This window comes from Protopterus annectens, chromosome 7.part1 (genome assembly GCF_019279795.1).
Source record: "Protopterus annectens isolate FY-2018-M chromosome 7.part1, PAN1.0, whole genome shotgun sequence".
Taxonomy (NCBI): Eukaryota; Metazoa; Chordata; order Ceratodontiformes; family Protopteridae; genus Protopterus; species Protopterus annectens.
In genome coordinates, this window is record NC_056740.1 from 251,534,843 (window position 1) to 251,555,193 (window position 20,351).

The following is a 20,351-nucleotide window of genomic DNA, read 5'->3' on the forward strand; positions in this document are numbered from 1 at the left end:
GGGGTCAATATCTAGGAAAGACTGTTCAAGGCACCGGGCCTTCCAACAAGGACAATTCACACACAAACATCCTAGAGATTAGGGCAGTGCTTCTAGAGCTGCAGGCCTTTCAGGCTGTTCTTCCTCTGTGTACAGTGGAGTTTCAATCAGACAAACATGTCTGTAGTTTAGTACATAAGTAAGAAGGAACCAGATCATACCCCTGTGTCGAGAAGCAATCAGTGTGTGGCAGTGGGCGATCTCTTCCAACCACTTTCTTACAGCAATGCACATTCCGGGAAAGTCCAATGTAATTACAGACACGTTGACGACATCATTCTCATACCTCATGAGTGGTCCCTTAACTGGAAAGTAACAGAAGAAATTTTCCACAGATGGGGCCAACCCTGCTGTGTGGCCTCTTTGCATCCCCTCTGAACAACAAATGCAGCAGCTACTTTGCCCTAATCCCCCCTGACGGGGGAATCCCCGAGGGATGCTGTCACATGCGATTGGCTTTCAGGCCTACTGTACATCATTCCCTGAATCCCCTTGATTCCCAAATTTCTTCAGAAAGCAAACCGGTTGAAGAGGACAGTAATCCTCTTTGCTCCGTTTTGGCCTTGACAAATCTGGTTTCCCTTCCTTTGGCCTCGCCTACGGAAATATCCTGGGTTCTGGAACACACACCAGGTCTTCTGTCACACACGACAGGAATGATCCATCCCAATCTGTCCAACCTCAAGATGACTGCTTGGTTCCTCCAATTCCATTTATAGCCAGACAACCTATGCTCTCCTTCCCAGTCCATCAAATTTGATATCATCCCATAAGCAATCCATTAAAAAGCTGTATAAGAGCAAATGGAGGAGGTTTGTAATCTGAACTGATTGTGATACAGATCATTACACAGCTCCAGTTCATTCCATTCTAGAATTCTTAGCTCATCTTTTTGACAGTGGAGCAGTGGCCTCTACTGTCAAAGAATAATTAGCAGCTATCTCTGTTTTTCATGTTGGGAATGATAATTTGTCTATAATTTCAAACAAGCTTTGCAAAACCTTCTTGAAAGGGATTTTATTACTAAGGCCACCACACAAAGATCCTTCTCTTTGAGACCTTAAGTTCATGCTACATTTTATAGTTCATCCCCCGTTTGAACCTGCAGAAACATGTGACATAATGTTTTTGTCTTGGAAAACCATTTTTCTAGTAGCCTTTACTTCGGCTAGAAGAATATCAGACATTCAGGCTTTATCATCCCTGCCTCCATACATGATTTTTCATAAAGACAGTCATTTGTACCAACCCTTCCTTTTTACCTAAAGTTGTTTTGGAGATGAATATCAATCAAACCATTAACTTGCCCGTCATCTTTCCTGACTTCACTAATAGAGAATATCTACTGCATTTATTGGATGTTATAGACAATTAAATTTTTATCTGCACAGGACGAAAGAATTTAGGAAGGCAGATCAGTTGTTCATTTCTTTTTCTGGCCCTAGAAAGGGATGACCAGTGTCCAAAGTTACTCTAGTGAAATGGTTATGTGATTACATTACGTTCATCCCCAACAGCCAAGGTGTAGTTCTTTCTAGATCTGTTCAAGCTCATTCAACTAGTGCCTTGGCAAATTCAGCAGTTTTTCAGAGTAATGCATCCATGGGTGAAATTTATGCAGCAGCCACTTAGACTAATCACCATACCTTTATCACTCATTACAAGTTGGATTCGGTCTCCAGGGGAAGAGCATCCTTTGGTTCAATGGTTCTGAGGACTATTCTTCCATGAGTCCACCCGGGATGAGGGTAGCTGGGGACACTATCACATATGTGAGGATGAAATGAAAAGTTGACAATATCAGATAAAGAAGTTATGTACTTAACATAACATTCCATCTGATGTTGTAAATCTTTTGTTCATACATTACAGCTAGGACCTCTGTTCCGTCCTCGGAACCGATACAGCCGTTTTCCAGCTCGCGCAAGCCAGAAACTCTCAGCTAAGAACCTACCCACAATGCCCCTCTCCTAGATTCTCCAGATCTCGTTTGCCGCGTTCCTAGACAGATGTGTCAGCCATCTCTCTCAAAGCTAAGTAGTAAATTGTTGATTTTATGACAGTTTGTTCTTCTAAATCACTAAATTTTTAATCAAGATAGCCTTTTTTTGTTACTGTCAGGCCTTCCCTTTTTACTAGTGGTATTCCTTAACTAACTTCACTGGCATTTTATTATTCTATCTTTATATTTTAAAGATTTTTATTATTATTTATATATATATATATATATATATATATATATATATATATATATATATAAAACGTACGTACATACATATATTATTTTATCTTATCCTTTCTGTAGGATAGCATTGTTTTCCTTACCATGTTAGACAAAGCTAAGTTGGATTTTAAACAGTGTGACAAGTGTGGACGTAAGATGCCTAACTCAGATACACATGTCCGTTGTGTGTACTGTTTGGGCGTGGATCATATTAAAGCTGATTGTGACATTTGTGCTAGTTTTAGTAATCGGACACTAGCAGAACGTAAGAATAAACTTATTTTAAACGGGTTACTCAAGACACCCTTCTCTGAGGTCTCACCCCTCCTAAGACCAAAAAATATAAAGAAAAATTGAGTCACTCAGTTCCTGCATCCCCGTCAGTTACAGAACCGAGTCAGCTTCGTCCTTCGCCAGCGCCCTCGATGCAGACCTCGACGGCACCAGGATCTGTGTCCTTTCCCTCGGTGCCGACCATGGTATTCATTCCTATTTCGGTTCCAACCAAGGCACCACTGCGGTGTGCCATCCTTGGTTCCCACATTGGCTCTGGTGACTCTACATGCCTCGGCGCTATCACTGTCCACGGTGCCGACAGTCGTCTTTGCTCCATGGGCTCCGATGGCTGTACATACCTCGGCACCATCCTCATCCACGGTGCCTAGAGTTTCCTCGGGTCCATGGGCTCTGATGACTGTACATGCCTTGGCACCATTCCCGGCCACGGTGCCGACAGTTTCTTCGGCTCCATCAGCTCCAAATGTCGAATACCTGCCAAGGACAAGATATTCTCCAACTTATGACCCTTTCATGGGGCAGAGGTTTAGTGCCTTTCTAGAAAGACCTGATTCCCCTTCAGCAGCCTCCTTTAGATCCACTAGGAATTTTTCTGAACTAGACCTAGTGCAGGTTGTGGATCAGCTTCTGGCAGCTAGGGGATTGCCCATTATAGCTAGACCTTCTGTCCCTCCTGGCTCGGAATCCTTTACCTCATCTTCCCCTGCTTATTTTCCTCCAGCATCCTCCCTGTTCTTGGTACCAATGCCCACTTTTGTACATACTGTCTCGGCACCAACAACAGTGTTTCCCCTGTTGGCACTAACCACCCTTGCATCGGCTACGATGGAGCCGATGCTTTCTCAGAGCGGTGCTTGGACCACCCGTACCTTGGTACCTAATCCGGCACCTGTTTTCTCGCTGGCACTTTCTATGTCCATGGCTCCGGCTTCAACTTCTCTCGGAACCCCTCAACTGGATGTGGGCTCAAGTGGGCCTGCTGTACAGGTGATGGAAAGGGCCCATCATTCCGAAGGCTCACAGCCAGCACCTAGGACACAAGTATCAGAAGCCTCCCCTAGCATGCTCCTCTCCCAACCCGCTATGTTGGGTCCCTGGGCACAGGAGTCACAAGAACCCCCTGTGAAGGGGAACCCTTCTCTGGAGTCCCCCTCAGAAGATCCCACTGGAGAGCCACCCCGGATGAAATGGTGCAAGAGGAAGCACCTTGACTCCCCGGTGGAATAGATCACAGAAAACACTAATTGTGATGAAGGAGAAGGGTCCCCACGCTCTCCTCCAGACGACGTTTCATTCGGAGACATTCTCAAAATCCTCAAACAGCAGGGAGAATGGAAGTCCTCTAACCCTTCTTCTGAGGAATCGGTGTTTGTGCAGACCTTCTGTGCCCAGCCATCTACTTCCTGGGAGACCCCATCAGCAGATGATCTTGTTAAACTAATTGTGCAGCGTACCTGGAAGGCCCCGGACAATGTAGAACCTGTCCCCCAGAGGCCGGACAAAATGTTATCTACATCTGAAGACCAGCCCCATTGGTCCAAGCAGCCGACAGTCATGGCGGCGGCCACCAAGAGGAACTAGCAGAAGATAGTTCCACTGTCCATCCTCCAAACAGGGAATCCTGGACCATGGACAGGTTAGGGAAGAGGACCTATGCATCAGCGACCTTCGTCATTCGGTTGCTGAATTATCTGGCACACTTAACTCTACTCCAGAGAGACCTAATGTCTGAACTGTCTTCCTCTTTGATGGGGGTACTGCCTGATGAGGTATGTGACACTCTAGCCTCGCAGCTAGCTACCCTTGAATCCATCTCGAACTCCTCGATGCGTTTGATATCTCACACCACCGAGGGGGCAGCTCGCATGAGACGTAATGCTTGGATGGGATTGTGTGACTTCGCAGACCCCTTTAAATCTTCCTTCATCAATGCACCTGTCGACAAATCTGCACTTTTCAGACCCATGGTACGAGATGCACTTGCACGTATTGAGAAAGATGGAATGACCTTGTCTGCTGTGGGCATACGCTTTTCCAACCCCCAATGGTCCTACTCTAGGAACCAGAAGGGAGAAAAGATATGGTTCAAGAAACCCCAAGGATCCTTTTGTGACACTCATGATGATCAATCCCCCTGGGGCAGAGGGGGCAACTCATATGGAAGATGCCCCTTTCGGGGTAGAGGGGGTCTGCGTAACCACGGAGCCAGAGATTCTTTCTCTGGCAGACCCTACCCACGCTCCTGAGCAGAGGCCAGATTGCTTTCCTCTGGAAGCAGTCGGGGGTCGTTTTTCTCTGCATCTACCAGCCTGGCATCTTATTACTGCCAATGTTTGGGTGCAGAGAATATCCAGAGGCTACCAAATATCATTCAACTTAACTCCCAGACCAGCCAAATGAATCCCCGATGTACCCACCCAATCAGAGGTAATTAGCAGCCTTAGAAATAGAAAAACTGTTAGTCATCCAACCAGTTCCACCAGAACAGACAGGGTCCAGGTTTTACTCGAGGTTCTTTTTAGTGCCATAAAAGACAGGGGACTGGAGACCAATCCTGGATCTCAGCCTACTGAACAAATTTATTAAACCTCAAAAATTCCGGATGGTCACAGTACAGTCCATTCTTCCCTTCCTAGGGAGGGACAATTGGGTGTGCTCTATAGACCTACTGGGTGTGTACTACCACATAAAGATGGATCACCACTCCCTGAGGTTTTTCCGCTTCCGGCTGGGAGCTAATCACTACCAGTTCAGGGCACTGTCATTCGGTCTCTTGAGGACCATTGCAATTCAGTCAGACAATGTGTCAGTCGTCTGGTATATCAACAAACAAGGCAGAACCAGATCTTACCTCCTGTATCGGGAAGCCATGAGGATTTGGCACTGGGCAATAGCCTCCAGTTGCTTTCATATAGCAACGCACATTCCCGGGAGTTCCAACCTTATTGCGGACAATCTGAGCAGGAACATCCTGATGCCTAATGAGTGGTCCCTGAACCTTGTAATAGCAGATTGGATCTTCCAACTTTGGGGCAAGCCTTGCTGCGACCTGTTCGCTTCCCCTCTGAACTACAAATACAGGAGCTATTTTGCCTTGATCCCCCCTCAGGGGGAACCACCGAGGGACGCTCTAACGCACTATTGGCCCCCGGGTCTTCTGTATGCCTTTCCCCCATTTCCCCTCATTCCAAAATTTCTCCAGAAAGCTCAGAGGTTGAAAAGCAAAGTGATCCTCATTGCTCCCTACTGGCCACATCAAGTCTGGTTCCCGTTTTTATGGCCTCATCTGATTCACAGCCCGTGGATCCTGGATCATTCCCAGGACCTATTATCTCATCCTCAGGGATTGATTCATCCGAACCTGCACAGTCTCAAGCTCACAGCTTGGTTCCTCCACTTGCAATGATTGCCAGGCTGCCTGACATCCCATCTACTGCTCATGAAATTCTTCTGGCCTCACACAAACCTTCCACTAGAAAGGTTTATTCTAGTAAACAGACTTGGTTCTCTATTTGGGCCAAAGACCAGAACTTAGACACTTTCTCTATGCCTGTTCAGAATATTCTACAATACCTGACTACTCTTCTACATGAAGGAGCCTCAGCTTAAACGATCACTGTACATTTAGCAATTATCGCCAATTTTCATAATGGTCTTGATAATTCTTCAGTTATGTCACACTGCCTATGCAAGACTTTTTGAAAGGAGTATTACATGTTAAACCTCCGGTCAAGCCTTCCTTAGAACCCTGGGACTTGACTCCGGTGCTTGAGTCTCTCACAGGCTCTACCTTAGAGCCCTTTGATTCATGTGATTTGAAATTTTTGTCATGGAAAACCATACTTCTAGTACCACTCACCTCAGCAAGAAGAGTATCTGAGCTGCAGGCCTTGAGTGTCAAGGGTCCTTACTTGATCTTCCACACGATAGGGTGTCCCTTCGTACTGACCCTTCTTTCTTGCTCAAGGTCATTTCCGGCTTTTCCATTAACACATCTATTGACCTTCTGGTTTTCTTCCCAAGGCATTCTAATAGAGGGGAGTACCTTTTGCACACCCTGGATGTGCACCGGCAGCTTCGCTGTTATTTGGACAGGACTAAATCTTTCAGGAAAACAGACCAATTGTTTGTGGCCTTTGCAGGACCCAGACTGGGTAAACCTGTTTCCAAGGTGACTTTGTCCTCTTGGCTTAGAAACGTCATTACCTTTATCTACCAACAGAATAAGCTACCCTTACTTTCCAGAATAAAGGTTCATTCTACCAGATCTATGGCTACTTCTGTAGCTTTTCATTCCAGAGCCTCTATGGATGATATATGCGCAGTAGCCACTTGGGCAAGACCTCATACCTTCATATCTCATTACAAATTGGATTTGGCCTCCAGGGGACGAGCATCTTTTGGTTCTATGGTGCGCAGGAATATCCTTCCTTAGGGCCACCCAAGACTCAAGTAGCTGGGGACTCTGTCCTAGCTGTAGTGTATGAACAAAAGATTTACAACATTAGATAAAGAAGTTATGTCTTACCATAACGTTCCATCTGTGTTGTAGATCTTTTGTTCATTCATTACTTCCCACCCTTCTTCCCCTGCCTGGATTCCTGGTGGACTTTAAGAACTCCTGGTTAGGGTATTTGCTCAGACAGAGCCTCTTAAACCTTTTTTTCCTATTACTACATCTTCTATCTAGGATGGCAAACTCGATCTGGAGTATCTAGGAGAGGGGCATTGTGGGTAGGTTCTTAGCTGAGAGTTTTTGGCTTGCACGAGCTGGAAAACGGCTGTATCTGTTCCGAGGACGGAACCAAGGTTCAAGCTTTAATGAATGAACAAAAGATCTACAACACAGATGGAACGTTATGGTAAGACATAACTTCTTTCTCTGTATGGTCGATTTTTTCATTTTTCCTCACAAATCCTCCCTCCCAGCCCCCAACCTATGGTTTCTGGTAGAACAGGAAACATAATTTATGGTTCTTTGTAACTTTCCCATACTGCAGAAATGGTCGCTCTCAATTTCCTTTCTATATCCCTTCCTTTGGGGAGTAATCCTAGCAAACAAGATCTGAGGTAACGGAGAGGTGTATTGTGGGTAAGGGGAGGTATCCAAGAGCTTTTTGGTGGCCACAAGCTTAGTAAAGTCCATGTCAGATCTGATGGTTCAGATTACGAACCCGTATGTGAGGAGAAATTAAAAAAATTGATAATACAGATGTAACGTTATAGTAACTACATAACTTTTTTTCATTCTTTGTGAGGGTTGAGTCATGAAAATCACACTGAAGTTTAATTTTTTTATTAAAATGATGGCAGTTATTGGCTTTTCTCTCAAGTTATGTGACCTGTTTAGTTGTATTTTACAGATAATTATACCAGTAACATTCCCTGAAAACTTCATGAATAGATACTGAAGCATTCTGGAAATACAGCAGTACGGAGAGCAAAAATGACAAAAAAAAAAATCATATATTCTGGGGACAGGCTTTCTGAAAATGCTTAGCAGTAAAGAGGTTAAAACATGCAATTTGATAACCTTGTGATTCTTTGATGTTTAGGGCAGAGAAGCTTGACATTGACACTGCCATGAATATTGATAACTTGAAAAAGAGAATTCCTGCATCTTTGCTGTGCATGGAAACATTCAAAGGGGCAAGGGAAGGTAAGAAGTGCTTTTATGTTTCCATATTCCTAGAGCTTTTTATAAGTTTAATTCCTGAAATTTTCAACATTTATTTGGTTTTAGTTTTGAAAGGTGGAAAGTATTGCAGTCTGTATGAGTTGGTGGAGAAGACTAGAATTGGAAGTAATATTGAAGCTCTTATTCAAAAGCTGGAGAAAGAAAAAATGGTAGGTTTAACCTGCTTCCATAACTGCTTTCATTTTGTAAATGAAAATGACATGCTTTCAGCTGTTACTAATAATTTATTTTTGTCATTAAACAGAAACACTTAAGTTAGCACATGAGTATGTATCTTAAATATTGTTTGTCTTGTGTCAGTGATACCAATGATCCATGTTCATTTCTCTAACTGAATATTACGGTGGAGGGGGTAGAATTGTTTTCTTGCCCTTTCCAAGAATAGTGGATGAGAAGTGCAGAACGTCATTTTAGTTTACATGATATAAGGTGTGCTAGGTTGTGAAGTAGTCATTAACTTCCATCACATCAAATTCAAAGGAAGATGGGATTGAGTAAGTAGAGCAATCACATCCCCTTCCCAACCCAACTTGTCATTGATCAGTGCTTGTCACCTTGCACTTACCCCTAGAGGGAGCAGCTGGACAGTGTAGGCACTTGGTCTGCCATTGCCCTGATGAAAGTTTGTGAGCTTAGTATTTGTAGAAGGTTTCTCAACTAAATTTTTTTTTTAAACTGTACAGTATGCATATTTTGTTTTGCACAGAGTTTTCCAAATGCTAAAAATGACCAGACAAGTGCCTTTGACAGTTCTAAATGTCCTTCTGTATCACTGTTGCAGTATCCTTTACGTAAGGGATCTCCTACCATGGATAGCCCATCATCCAGCCAGTACACCAAAACCTTAAGGTGTTATAGGTGCTGTATTTCACATGTATGATCCCCATGTAAGGCATAGGGCATAAAGGTGACATACAGACACAATCACTTTGAACTTCTTTGCCGCCAGTCCGAATGCTTTTTTCAAAGTTAGTCTGAATGCCCTTCTGCTGTGCTGGTTACCAAGCTTTCAAGTAAATACCCCATTGGAGTTTCCTCTATCTTTTTTTCAAATTTGCCCTGTATTTCCATTCGTCATCCAGGAAGAGAAAATGTCAGTGTAGGAGGTAGATTCCTCATACAGACCGTCCCAACCAGTGTCTTTTTTAGGTGCTTCCCATGACTATATTCAGTGCTCTTTCAGTCATGCGTTTGTGCCTAAGTCCCTGTGTAGTCATTTATCTTCCTTATCCATATACCTAGAAAACCAGTGACTTAAGCTGTTGGCTCAGGGTGCGGTGGCTGAATCCTTTCATACCTAGGGCCAGCCATCTGCACAAAAGAAGGCCAAAAAAGATCAGGTCTGAAATGGTTGCTCGCCATCCTCCCCAGACGTCTGTCTGAAAGCTAGTGAAAAGCCCTGAAGACCATCTGGTGCTTGCCGCCGATCCGTGTGTCTTAATACTGTCCGGAGGCCAGCATGGATCCAAATTCTTAGCACGTTCTTTCCAACATCTGCACCAGATATTAAGGGGGATCCTCTGATTATTATTTCTGAGGGACCAAGGGGGAATTCCGCAGACTTTAGTGAGGGAAGGGTACCTGCTACCATTATTGAATCTCGCCAAGGGTCTGAACCTTCAAGGGTACTTAGAGCACATGTCCCACTCAAGAAAAGCAGAGAAATGCTCGTCTTTCCTCTGTTGCTAAAGATCCCTAGCATGAATGGATGGATTTTTCTCAGGGTCTGTTCAATGCTTTAAGGGACCTGAGGCCTCCTCAAGGGGTTTCAGTCCCTGCCCATCCTTGGTCCTTCCAACCATGTTAAGGGGCTTAGAGAATTGGATTCCTTGGATTTTGGGGAGGAATCCCTTACTCTTGAATTCCTTCCCTTCCAGACTGTGGATCAGAGGAAGGAGGATTCTTTGAATCCAGATTCTCCCTTGGAAGAGTTACCAAGCTGTCTGCTGTTCCTATAGTTTTGGCAGCCCTTCTGGACACCTTTACTGCTGCCTCTGTAGCTCATGACTCTCAGCTTCCAGTTCACAAGAAACCTGGCAGGTTCTACAAGGTGCCTGAGGATTGCAATTTTTTTGTATAAATGTCCTTCTGCTGATCTTTCAGTGGTTTTAGTTTTTTCTGATAAGCTCCTTCCTTCAGATAAGGACAGTTGAGCTATAGAAAGGTTGGTTAAGAAAGTATATACTGCTGCCACCCTGTCTTTTAGGGCAATTAAATACCAGACTCGCATAACTAGGTATGTTTTTGCTCTGCTTTCTTACGTAACTAAGGTGATGTCTGACTGGAAGGCTTTGGCTCTTTCCTCATTTGGGTCCACTTCCCAGGTTGCCTGTTACTCTGTAAAATGCAGCTAAGGTGCAGATGATACTTCCTCTAGGGCTTGCTGCCTTTGGTTCTGTAATGAGGCACTTTTCTTGGATACCTGGTGATATTAAACATAAGCTGTTGGGGGGAAAAAAGAAAAGAAAAGAAAAATACTAAGCTGTTGGATGCTCCTCTAAATAACAAAAATTGTTTTGAGACTGCTGCTGATGAGCTATTTAAGTCCCTCCAGGATAAGGGGTAAGGCTTTGCAGGAACTCAAAACGTATTTTTGTCTTCCCATCCCCAAGTTCCAGAGGAATTACCCTTCCAAGTCTGCCTTTGTTCTTAGGTAGACTCACCCTCCTCCTAAAGGTAAGCAAGGATCTAGGCGCAGTCTTCCTGCTATAAATCCTTCTTTTCAGGACAAAGTCAGTCTCCATTTGACATTTGGCCCTACCTTCCCCTCGACCAGGTTCCCCTCTTTTTCTTTCTCTTCCAAATTGGTATCAAATTATCTCAGATTCTTCTGTGGTGTTTGTTGTTCATCAGTGGTATTTCATGGTTTGGAAATCCCCTCCCCCTTTTCAGGCATTCCTCAGCCTCCTCTAGAACACCATCCTCATTTCCCAGAGGTTCTGCATCCCTTTTCGATCAGGGCACCATTCAGCTCATTCCACTAACCAGGTGGGAAAGAGGTTTTACTCCAGAATGTTTTTGGTTCCTCTAAAGGAGGGCACACAGAGACCAATTCTGGATCTTTCTCTGCTCATCCCTTTTCTCAAGGTTTCTTTTTTTCTGAATGCTCTCTTTAGACCTTGTTTCCTCCTCTTCTTCCCCAGACCTTTTTGGTTTCCTAAACCTTAAGGATGCATACCTTTCACATCCCCATTCACTGTCTGTTCAGAAAATGTTTACATTTCTGTGTTTATTCCTTGCATTTATAGTTCTCTGCTTTGCCCTTTGGTCTTTCTACTGACCAAAGATTATTCACCAAATGCCTCATTCCTGTCATTGCTTTTTTGCATGCTTTGGGGGGATACAGATTTTTCCCTATATTTACGACCTGCTCATTAGAGCTTCTTCTTCCAGCAGTCTGTTGCAGTTTCTCCAGTTTACCACTTGTCTTTTACACAGTCTGGGGTTCACTGTAAATCTCAAGAAATCAGTCCTGATGCCTTCCCAGAATCATGTTTTTCTCAGGGGATCTACTTTACTCGCTCAAAAGCTGAAAAACCCGAATCCAAATAGCGCGACACGTAAAGAGCGAACTGCGAATACATCGCACGAACGAAACCGTGAAAGTGGAAATATCGAATTTGCATAGTTGGCCCGTCTGCTGTATAGCTCCATAAGGTAAGTGTGCGATAGTTACGGACCTTAGGGTTAGAGAGGGGTTAAGGTAAGTGCATAGGTAGGTAGTGTATGCAAGGTTTTGTGTAGGTGTAATGTATGTAAGGTTTAGTGTAGGGTTTTGTTAAGTGTATGTGTGTGGAATAGTTTGTTTGGGTATAGCTCTGTAGGGAAAGTGTGCGGTAGTTACGGACCTCAGGGTTAGGGAGGGGTTAAGGATAGTGCATAGTTGTGTATGTGGGGTTTAGTGTAGGGTTAGCAGTAGGTTTTGGTGCTTTAATTTAGGGTTAGAAGTAGGGTTTTGGTTAGTGCGTATGTGTTATTTTTATTGTGTTTGGGTAGGTAGTGTGTTGCTGGTGGTGGGTTGGCCGACTATGATGGTTCGGGGTTTTAAATTTCGTGCTTTAGTACGGTCGACGTATTAGTGGTTTGCTCTTTGTGTCGCGCTATTTGGATTCGGGTTTTTCATGTTTTGAGCGCATAAAGTAGACCCTTTCTCAGGTGCAGATGTCAGACTACCCCCATGCTGGCCTCAGTTCCTGCTACCAAAGTTCTGTCTCTGGTAACCTTTCTGGAGCCTCTTCTTCCTCTGGCCCCTCTCTCACTGCCATGGAATTTCTTAGGTTCTAGGAGTCATGGCCTCTACTGTTCCCATGCTCCCTCTCTCCAGGCTCTATAGGAGGAAATTTCAGGGGCTTCACCATTGCCATCCCTGGAATTCCCTCTTCCTTTTCTCAAACTCGAGCTTCAGTAGTGGATTCATCAAATCTCTCTCAATCCAGGATTTCCCTTCCAGGGTCCGATTCCTTCTCAGGAACTGTTCATGGCCTCAGACATGGGGTGGGGAGCTTCTTGTGACCCTCTAAAGGTTCGGGGTCTCTGACCTCCTTGTCAGAGATCAGAACATATCAGTATAACGGAGAAGAGAACCCTACTTCTGGCTCTGCAAGCTTTTCATTCACTCTTCTATCCCAGCCCTCTCAACATCTTCACAGGCAATACCACTGTGATGTGGTATATCAACAGGTGGGGAACAAGGTACCATCTCCTTTGCAGATTAACTCTTCAGGTCTTGGATTTACTTGTCAAATATCAAGCGGCTGTTCAGATGGTTTACATTCCCTTAGAGCACAGTCTAGGGTAGACTACTTGAGCAGGTCCAGACCAGAACAAAGGCTCGCAAACAGATGCTTTTCAGAGATGCGTTTGTGGATACAGTCCATTTGTGGGGTATTTCTCAAGTAGATCTTTTTGCCTCCCTTCTGAACAGACAGCCTCTTCTTTTCTGTTGCAAAGTTTCAAATCCTCTAACTTGGAAAATGGACTTGATGCCTTTTCCTTGGAAGGGAATGTTTGTGCATGCCTTCCCCTCTCCCTGTATTGTCACGAGTTCTACACAAGATCAGGTAGGACTCTTCCAAAATCTTGCTGGTGACTCACTTTTAGCCAGAAAGCATTAGTTTCCCTTTCTTTCTCACTTGGCAAAGGGCAATTAACAAGTTGCCTCATTGGATAGGTCTTCTCACACAAGACAAGGGATCTGTTATCCTATCCTCTTCTGTCCTCTCTTCAAATGCTGCTGTGGTTGAAAAGGTTTTGATTCCTTTTAGGCACCTCTTTTATAAGGACATGTTCAGGGTTCTGCAGGAGGCCAGGAAATCCACTTCTCGAAAGTCATGCATGTCCAAATGGAAAATATTTTCTGTTTGGTGCCTCTTTTGCCATCAGGATCCTCTCTCTGTGGAGGTTCCTTTGGTTCTGCCTTTTTTGTGTGATCTGCTTCCTACTGGGTTGGAATATTCTTCAGTTAAAGCTCACCTGTCAGCATTTTCCGTTTGTTTGCTCTTAAATCCTCCTCTTGCCTCTCAGCTTGACATTAAGCAATTTCTTAAAGGTGTCCTTCATATTAGGCCTCCCTGGAAAGGCCATTCTGCCTTCTTGGATCCCCGATTTTGTCCTTGTAAAATTGAATCAGGCTCCTTTTGAGCCTGCTTTTTCAGCCTCCTTGCAACATTGTACTTGAAAGAATGTTCTTTTTTTAGGCTTTTACTTCAGCCAAGAGAGCTTCTGAACTTCAGGCTCTCTCATGACTATTCCTTCTTTTTTTAGTTTTTAACAGAAACAAGGTGTCTCTATGCCCAAGGTGGTCAATGAATTGTTCCTTAATCAGTCTCTTAACCTTCCTTCCTTTTTTCTTTCTCAGCAGTTTGCCAGTGAGAAGGTTCTTTACACCTTGGATCAGCATAGATAGTTCAGGTATTAGATAAAATGAAGGCAGTTCTCAAGTCTGAGCAGCTCTTTGTTTCTTTTCATCCCAGGACGTTGGATTTGGCAGTTACCAATCAAACCATCTCCTCCTGGATTTCTAAAGCCATTTCTTTTTATTATTTTTATGGCAAATGTCTTGCTTCACCTATGAAGACACCACCTTCTAGTGTTGTTGCCTCTTCTGGTGCATTTTTTTCAAGGGTTCAGGTACCATTTCCATTCTTGTGGCTGGTACTTAGTCCTCGGTTCATACGTAGTCACTAAGTATTACTAATTAGAAGTTATTTCCAAAGCAGGTTTTACCAGGACTAGTCAGCATGGGTTTGTTGAGGCTCTTCTGTGTCTTCGTCCTCCCAATCTGCTACTTGTTTCTCTCTTGTACTGCCTGTTATATAAGAATACTGCAACAGTGGTATCGAAAGAAATAGTACACTTGTGTACAGTCGTACCTTAGCAGTAGATTTACTCCTTTTCACTGTTGTAGTATTTGGTCCCTCCCTTCTACCCCCCTTTTCTTGCCCTCCTGGGCTAGGGGGTCCTTGTGTCCTTTTCCTTCAGCTCTTTTTTTCCTGGATGTATCTGTTCTTTTTTGTCCTTGAGGGTGTTCTGTTCCTCCTGGACATTTCAGTTCTGAGCGTTTGTGTCCGTATGTCACAGTTATGCTCTACGCCTTACACAGGGGATCATACATGTGACAGTACAGCACTATAAGATCTAAAGGCTTTGGTATACTGGCTGGACATTGGACTATCCTTTGCAGGAGATCCTTATGTAAAGAATACTGCAACAGTGCAAAGAAGGACATGTATTGCTACGGTAAGATTTTACACAACTGTACTTTCAAAAAGTCTCGCTGCATTTTTTCAGAAGTTAATACACCTGGATTGTCTTTATACCCTTGAACAGTGTATATTACGACATCAGTTTTGACTGCTCAAGTGCACTCATACCCTGTACCCACCAGTTCTTACTGCTCAAACACAGTTCATAATACTTGATGTCATGCATTAAAGCTATTTTTTTGTGTTTGCTGAAAAAGGTATTTCTTAGTATTTCTTCAGGTTTTACAATAGCATGGCAAAATAGTGCACTACATTTGCTTAGTGTGTTTTTTTGGGGGGTGGGGAGTAGTTCCACTTTTCACCTGACAGGTTGGCTAAATTTTCTGATCTTCTGCTAGTGTTACAACAGGATTTGGCACTGTCCTAGGGAAGAGTTGGTCTATTGTTTCTACATACTCCCATGTTTCAAAGAGAATGAGATTGATGTTCATCATAAAAATCTGTTGCAGTCATCTTAATTATATCAGTTAGGTCCTGCCAAGTATATAGTGGATGGCCAGTCTTCCAAATGCTTTTATTCCCCAAACACTTGTGCTATAAAGCTTCAATACATTCTTGCAGCCTGGCGAGTACTGCTCATGTGCTTTAGAAAATTGATAGTTCTCATATCTTCAATTTCTGGGCCGATAAGTCCCCATTGGGGGAGTTTATTCTCCACATTTTACTTTTTGTCAAAAAATTGTACTGGTTCTCTTTAAGAATACTGGCTTTTTGCTTGTTTGCTATTTTGTGTGAACTGTCTTGATGGGCAAGTTCATAGGTTCATACTAGGCTATCTGCCCTAGGGCATTTATAAGCCTAGCCAGAGTGTGTTTGGCTTTCGCCACCCATTTTAAATTAATTTTGCTATGCCCTTTTTCGAGGTTAGTTACTGTGCCTCTGTCTAACAGTGACACAGAAGTGATACCTGGGGTAAACCTACGATCTCCCATCCACTCGTCAAGATTCCTCTTGAAGAGAGTCAATGAGGGACTCTGCCTAACCTGGACTGGGATTTTATTCCAGAGTGAAGGGAGCCTCTGGGTTATGAATCTGTCCCTCCAGCATGTCCTATTTATTTCAGTGCTGAGGTTCAAGTCTCTCGAGCGCGTAGCTTGATGGGATTTGGATTTTCTGAGGTGCAGCATGTCCATTAATTCCGGGTTGGACATGGCTTTATACGTCAGGCACAGATAGCCTCTGAGCAGGCGGTATGCCACTGAGTAGAGCTGGAGTTTCTTTAACCGGGCAGCATATGGCATCTGTTTGAGCCCTTTGATCCTCTTAGTGAGGTACTTTTGGGGTCTTTCCAGTGCTGCAGGTGTCTGGTAAGGTACATCCCAAAAGGGGCATTGTACTCAATTATGGGCCTGATGAGGGATGAGTAAAGAGGCACGATGACCTCCCCTGATCTAGATGTGAATCCCTTCATGATTAGGTGGGCTATATAAAATGTTTTTCTAACCACTTTGGCCATGTGGTTGTCAAATGAGAGATTGCTATCAACTTAGGTCCCCAGGTCCCTAATTACTTCTTCCGTACTTAATGGATTACCACCTATGTGGTAATTTGTGGGCACTTTGTTTTTGCCAATGGGGATTTTTTGGCATTTAGCTTGAGGCCATGGCTCTGGCACCAGTTGTCTGTTTCTGAGGCCCTTTTGGAGGATGCTTGTGTTGGCTGGAGAGTCTATTATGGCGCCCAGTTTGCAGTCATCTGCGAACTTGGTCAGCCACAGTCCTTCCGTGTTGGCCTGTACCTCCGAGAAATATATACCGAACAAGAGAGGTCCCAGGACTGAGCCTTGTGGGATGCCACTTGTAACTGGTTTGGAGTCTGACATGGCTCCAGCAATTCTAACCATGTGGGTTCTGTCCTTCAGCCAGTTTGTAACCCATCTAGTGACATAGGGGTTTATATTTAAGCTGGTGAGCTTATCTATAATGCCCGAGTGGGGTATTGTATCGAAGGCTTTTGCGCGAGGTCCAGGTAGGCTGTGTGGACCACCTTCCCCTCCTCAATGGCCTTGGTGACTGTTTCAAAGGAATCAACCAGGTTTAAGAGGCAGGATCTGCCCTTAACAAAGCCGAACTGGGTAGGATCTCAGTGTCTGTAGGTCCCCAATATCTTTATTTATGAGGTCCATGATGATCCTTTCCATAGCTTTGCAGACCAAGCTAGTCAGGCTTATGGGGCGATAGTTTCCAGGATCCTTTGAGGCACCACCTTTGTGGAGAGGGACCACTGTTGCTGTACGCCACTCTTTGGGTACATATCCTGTAGTAAGGCTGAGATTGAACAATAGTTTTATGTTTGGGTTTAGCTCTTCTTCTTCTTCATGTAGGATGCAGCCCGGGACACCATCTGGTCCCATTGATGCTGTGTTCTTTGCTTTGGAGAGGGCGGCTCTTACCTGAGCATCTGAGATGTCAGGGGGGCAGCGCTCTGCTGGGATAGATATTTTCCATTTTGGTGGGGGGGGGAGAAGTTTGCGCTGAACCTGTCAGCTAGGATGTTGGCAATGTCTGTGGGTTCGGTGTATTTTTTGTCATTTTGGACTAATTCTGAGTATATCTGGGAATTCCCACCCAGGTTCCTAACATAACTAAAGAAAGCCTTGTGATTATCCTTATTGTCCTGTGCAATTTTTCTCTCGAAGCTGGCCTTAGACGATTTTATGAGTGCCCGTAGTTTTTTGCTAATACTGATCAGAGATGTCTTCCCTTTTTGGGATTTTGCTCTATCATGTAGTAGCTTCCTCCTTCTATTGTATAGTTTGTTTATGGCTGGGGTCCACCAGACAGGACGCCTGCCTTTGGAGGATTGGGTCTTGGTTTTATTTGGGATTGCATGATCCATGCATTCCTGAAGGTGTTCATAGAATGCGTTTATAAAGGATTCTGCGGTCTGGGCCGTATTTTCCACAGGCCCGGGGGCTTTGAAGGATTCCACCTCGGTTTTGAGGAGTGTGAAATTTGCTTTAGAGAAGTTTTTCACTGCGGTTTTGTGGGCAGGGGGTGGGGTCGGGATGTGAATATCCAGTGAGACTTCTGGTCTGGAGCATAGAGCCCCCATGTTGGTGATGATCAGGTCCAGTATGTTTTCCTCTCTTGTGGGAGTGGTAACAAGTTGTTCCATAGCATTTGAGTTTATAAATTCTAGGAACCTTTGGGCTAGGGTGTTGGAGCTAGAGTAATGCTCCCAGTCTACATTTGGGTAGTTGAAGTCGCCCAATATAATGGTGTTTGGAGAGACCTTCATATTTTCCAGTGTTCTCAGGAAGGCCGAGTGGGGTTCCTGGGTTTGGGAGGGTGGTCTGTAGCAGGCTATAAACTGGAAGGCAGTTTTACCCACTGTTAGTTGCGCATGAATAGTCTCTTATGCTTCGTGCTGTGCCACCAACCTGGAGGTGTGGGTATCTTTGACGAATCTTTGCCGAAAAGCATGGTATGAGGTATAACCTGGTAGTGCTGGGATGCTCTCGGGAGCCTTGAACCAGGTTTCTGTTACTGCACAGATATCGATGTTCTCCATGCTAAGGAGAGTTTTGAGTGCGTGCATCTTGAGGTATAGACAAACTCTATAACCAAAAAAAAATACTCAGCTCTTTATATTTGCAGATAGTCTGGAAGGCAGTCTCTCAGAACACAGGTTCTAACAATTAAAACCTCAATTTTGTCTTTGAAAATTTGACTCAGTCTACTTTTGACCCTCTTTTCCTTTGCAACACTCTACCTAGAAGACTGTTTTGTTGGTTGCTCTTGAGAGTTTCTGAACTTGATGCTTTGATGGCGAGTCCCTCCTTTTTGACATTTCATAAGGGCAGGGTGTGTCTGAGTACTAATCCTTCTTTTATGCCCGTGGTGGTCAATGAGTTGTTAATCAGTGTTTCCAGCTCCCTTCTGTTTTCCTTCGTAATCTGCTAGTGAGAAGGTTCTTCACACCTTGAATTTACATAGACAACTCTGATATTATTTGGATAAGACGAAGGCTATCCACAAATCTGATTAGTTTTTTGTTCCTTTCCATAACAGAACATTGGGTTTGGCACTTTCTAAGCAAACCATCTGCTGGATTTCTAAGGCCATTTTTTTTCTTCCTTTAAAGATAAACAGCTTTCTGCTTCATTCTTCTGGAGCTTTCTTCATAGTTTTGGATGCCAGAGCCATCCTTGAAGCTTCTATTTGGTCCTCAGTCCACACTTTATTTGTTGGATGCTATTTCCAGAGCCAGGGCAGGGTTTGCCAGAGCTATCCTTCATAGGTTTGTGGGTGGCTCCTTTGTGCTTTTCTCCTCTCATCTTTACTTTAGCTTTGGTAGTCTCCCACATGTGATGAATACTGCAACAGTGATGAGGAAGGGCATAGTACAGTTGTGTACAATCTTACCATAACAGTAGATGTCCTTCTTTTCACTGTTGCAATATTCAGTCCCTCCCTCCTGCCCCCTTTTCTCCCTTTCTTCTGTTGGGAACACACTGCTGGTCATTGGGGTATTTGTCTGTCTTAGCCCTATTTCTTATCTGCTTCTCTTTCCACTGGATGTACATGTTCTTCTTTCTCCTGGGACACTTCATTTCTGAGTATTGGGCATGGGTGCATTACCTTTATGGCCTATTCCTGCACATGGAGCATATGCCTGACGTATGGCTCGAGGAGGATATAGAGGCTTTGTTGTGCTGGCCAGACATTGGGCTGTTCTTGGCAGGAGCTCCACATGTGATAAATATTGCAACAGTGAAAAGGACCACATTTACTGTTACGGTAAGATTGTACACAGCTGTACTTTACCAACACAGTTGTACTTTCTTAATAGTTAGACTGCAGATAATGATAAAAATTAAATATGGTCCAAGAATGGTATGGAGTACTGATTTCTTCTTTTTTTTTTTAAACTTGGGGCCTTTGTATAGTAGTTGCCAAGAAAATATAGGCACGGGATTGCTACATTTAGTATTTTTTTTACTGGATTTTTTTTGCAGTTGAAGGTAACAAGTGAGTTTGTGCCCACAAGTATTAGCATCTGAATTTAGTTTGCTTGTTGGATATGCCTCTAATATGATTTTTAAAGTAGACCATTTTAAATACGTGGCCAAGTGTTTCCGTGCCTTAGGTGATATTGAAGAGAGTTGAAATTTTAATTTTCAAGCGTTATTTGCTGTTTTATTACATATTGTAATGTGGTATAATCTCATTTTTGTAACACCTTCAAAATTGTGGTACAAGTTTATCCTTTATGAAGTTTATTAGTTTACAGAGGTTAAACAGCCCCTTAAATGATTATTTCTTGATCCCACTGACTGCTGCCACTGGGATATTTGGTGCTTAGGTTAGGGGTTAATCTTAACACA

The 20,351-nt window shown here is 43.8% G+C and overlaps 1 protein-coding gene across 6 annotated transcripts in view; it reads left to right on the forward strand.

The window, feature by feature from the left end:
* The window catches only part of TASOR (transcription activation suppressor), a 2,736,533-nt gene that overhangs the window by 1,181,135 nt on the left and 1,535,047 nt on the right, over window positions 1-20,351 (forward strand). For all 6 annotated transcript variants that reach the window (XM_044078696.1, XM_044078698.1, XM_044078701.1 and 3 more), the window contains exons 10-11: window positions 8,116-8,219; window positions 8,304-8,407. In XM_044078696.1, coding sequence (XP_043934631.1) covers window positions 8,116-8,219; window positions 8,304-8,407 — 208 coding nt within the window. The remainder of the gene's footprint in view (window positions 1-8,115; window positions 8,220-8,303; window positions 8,408-20,351) is intronic.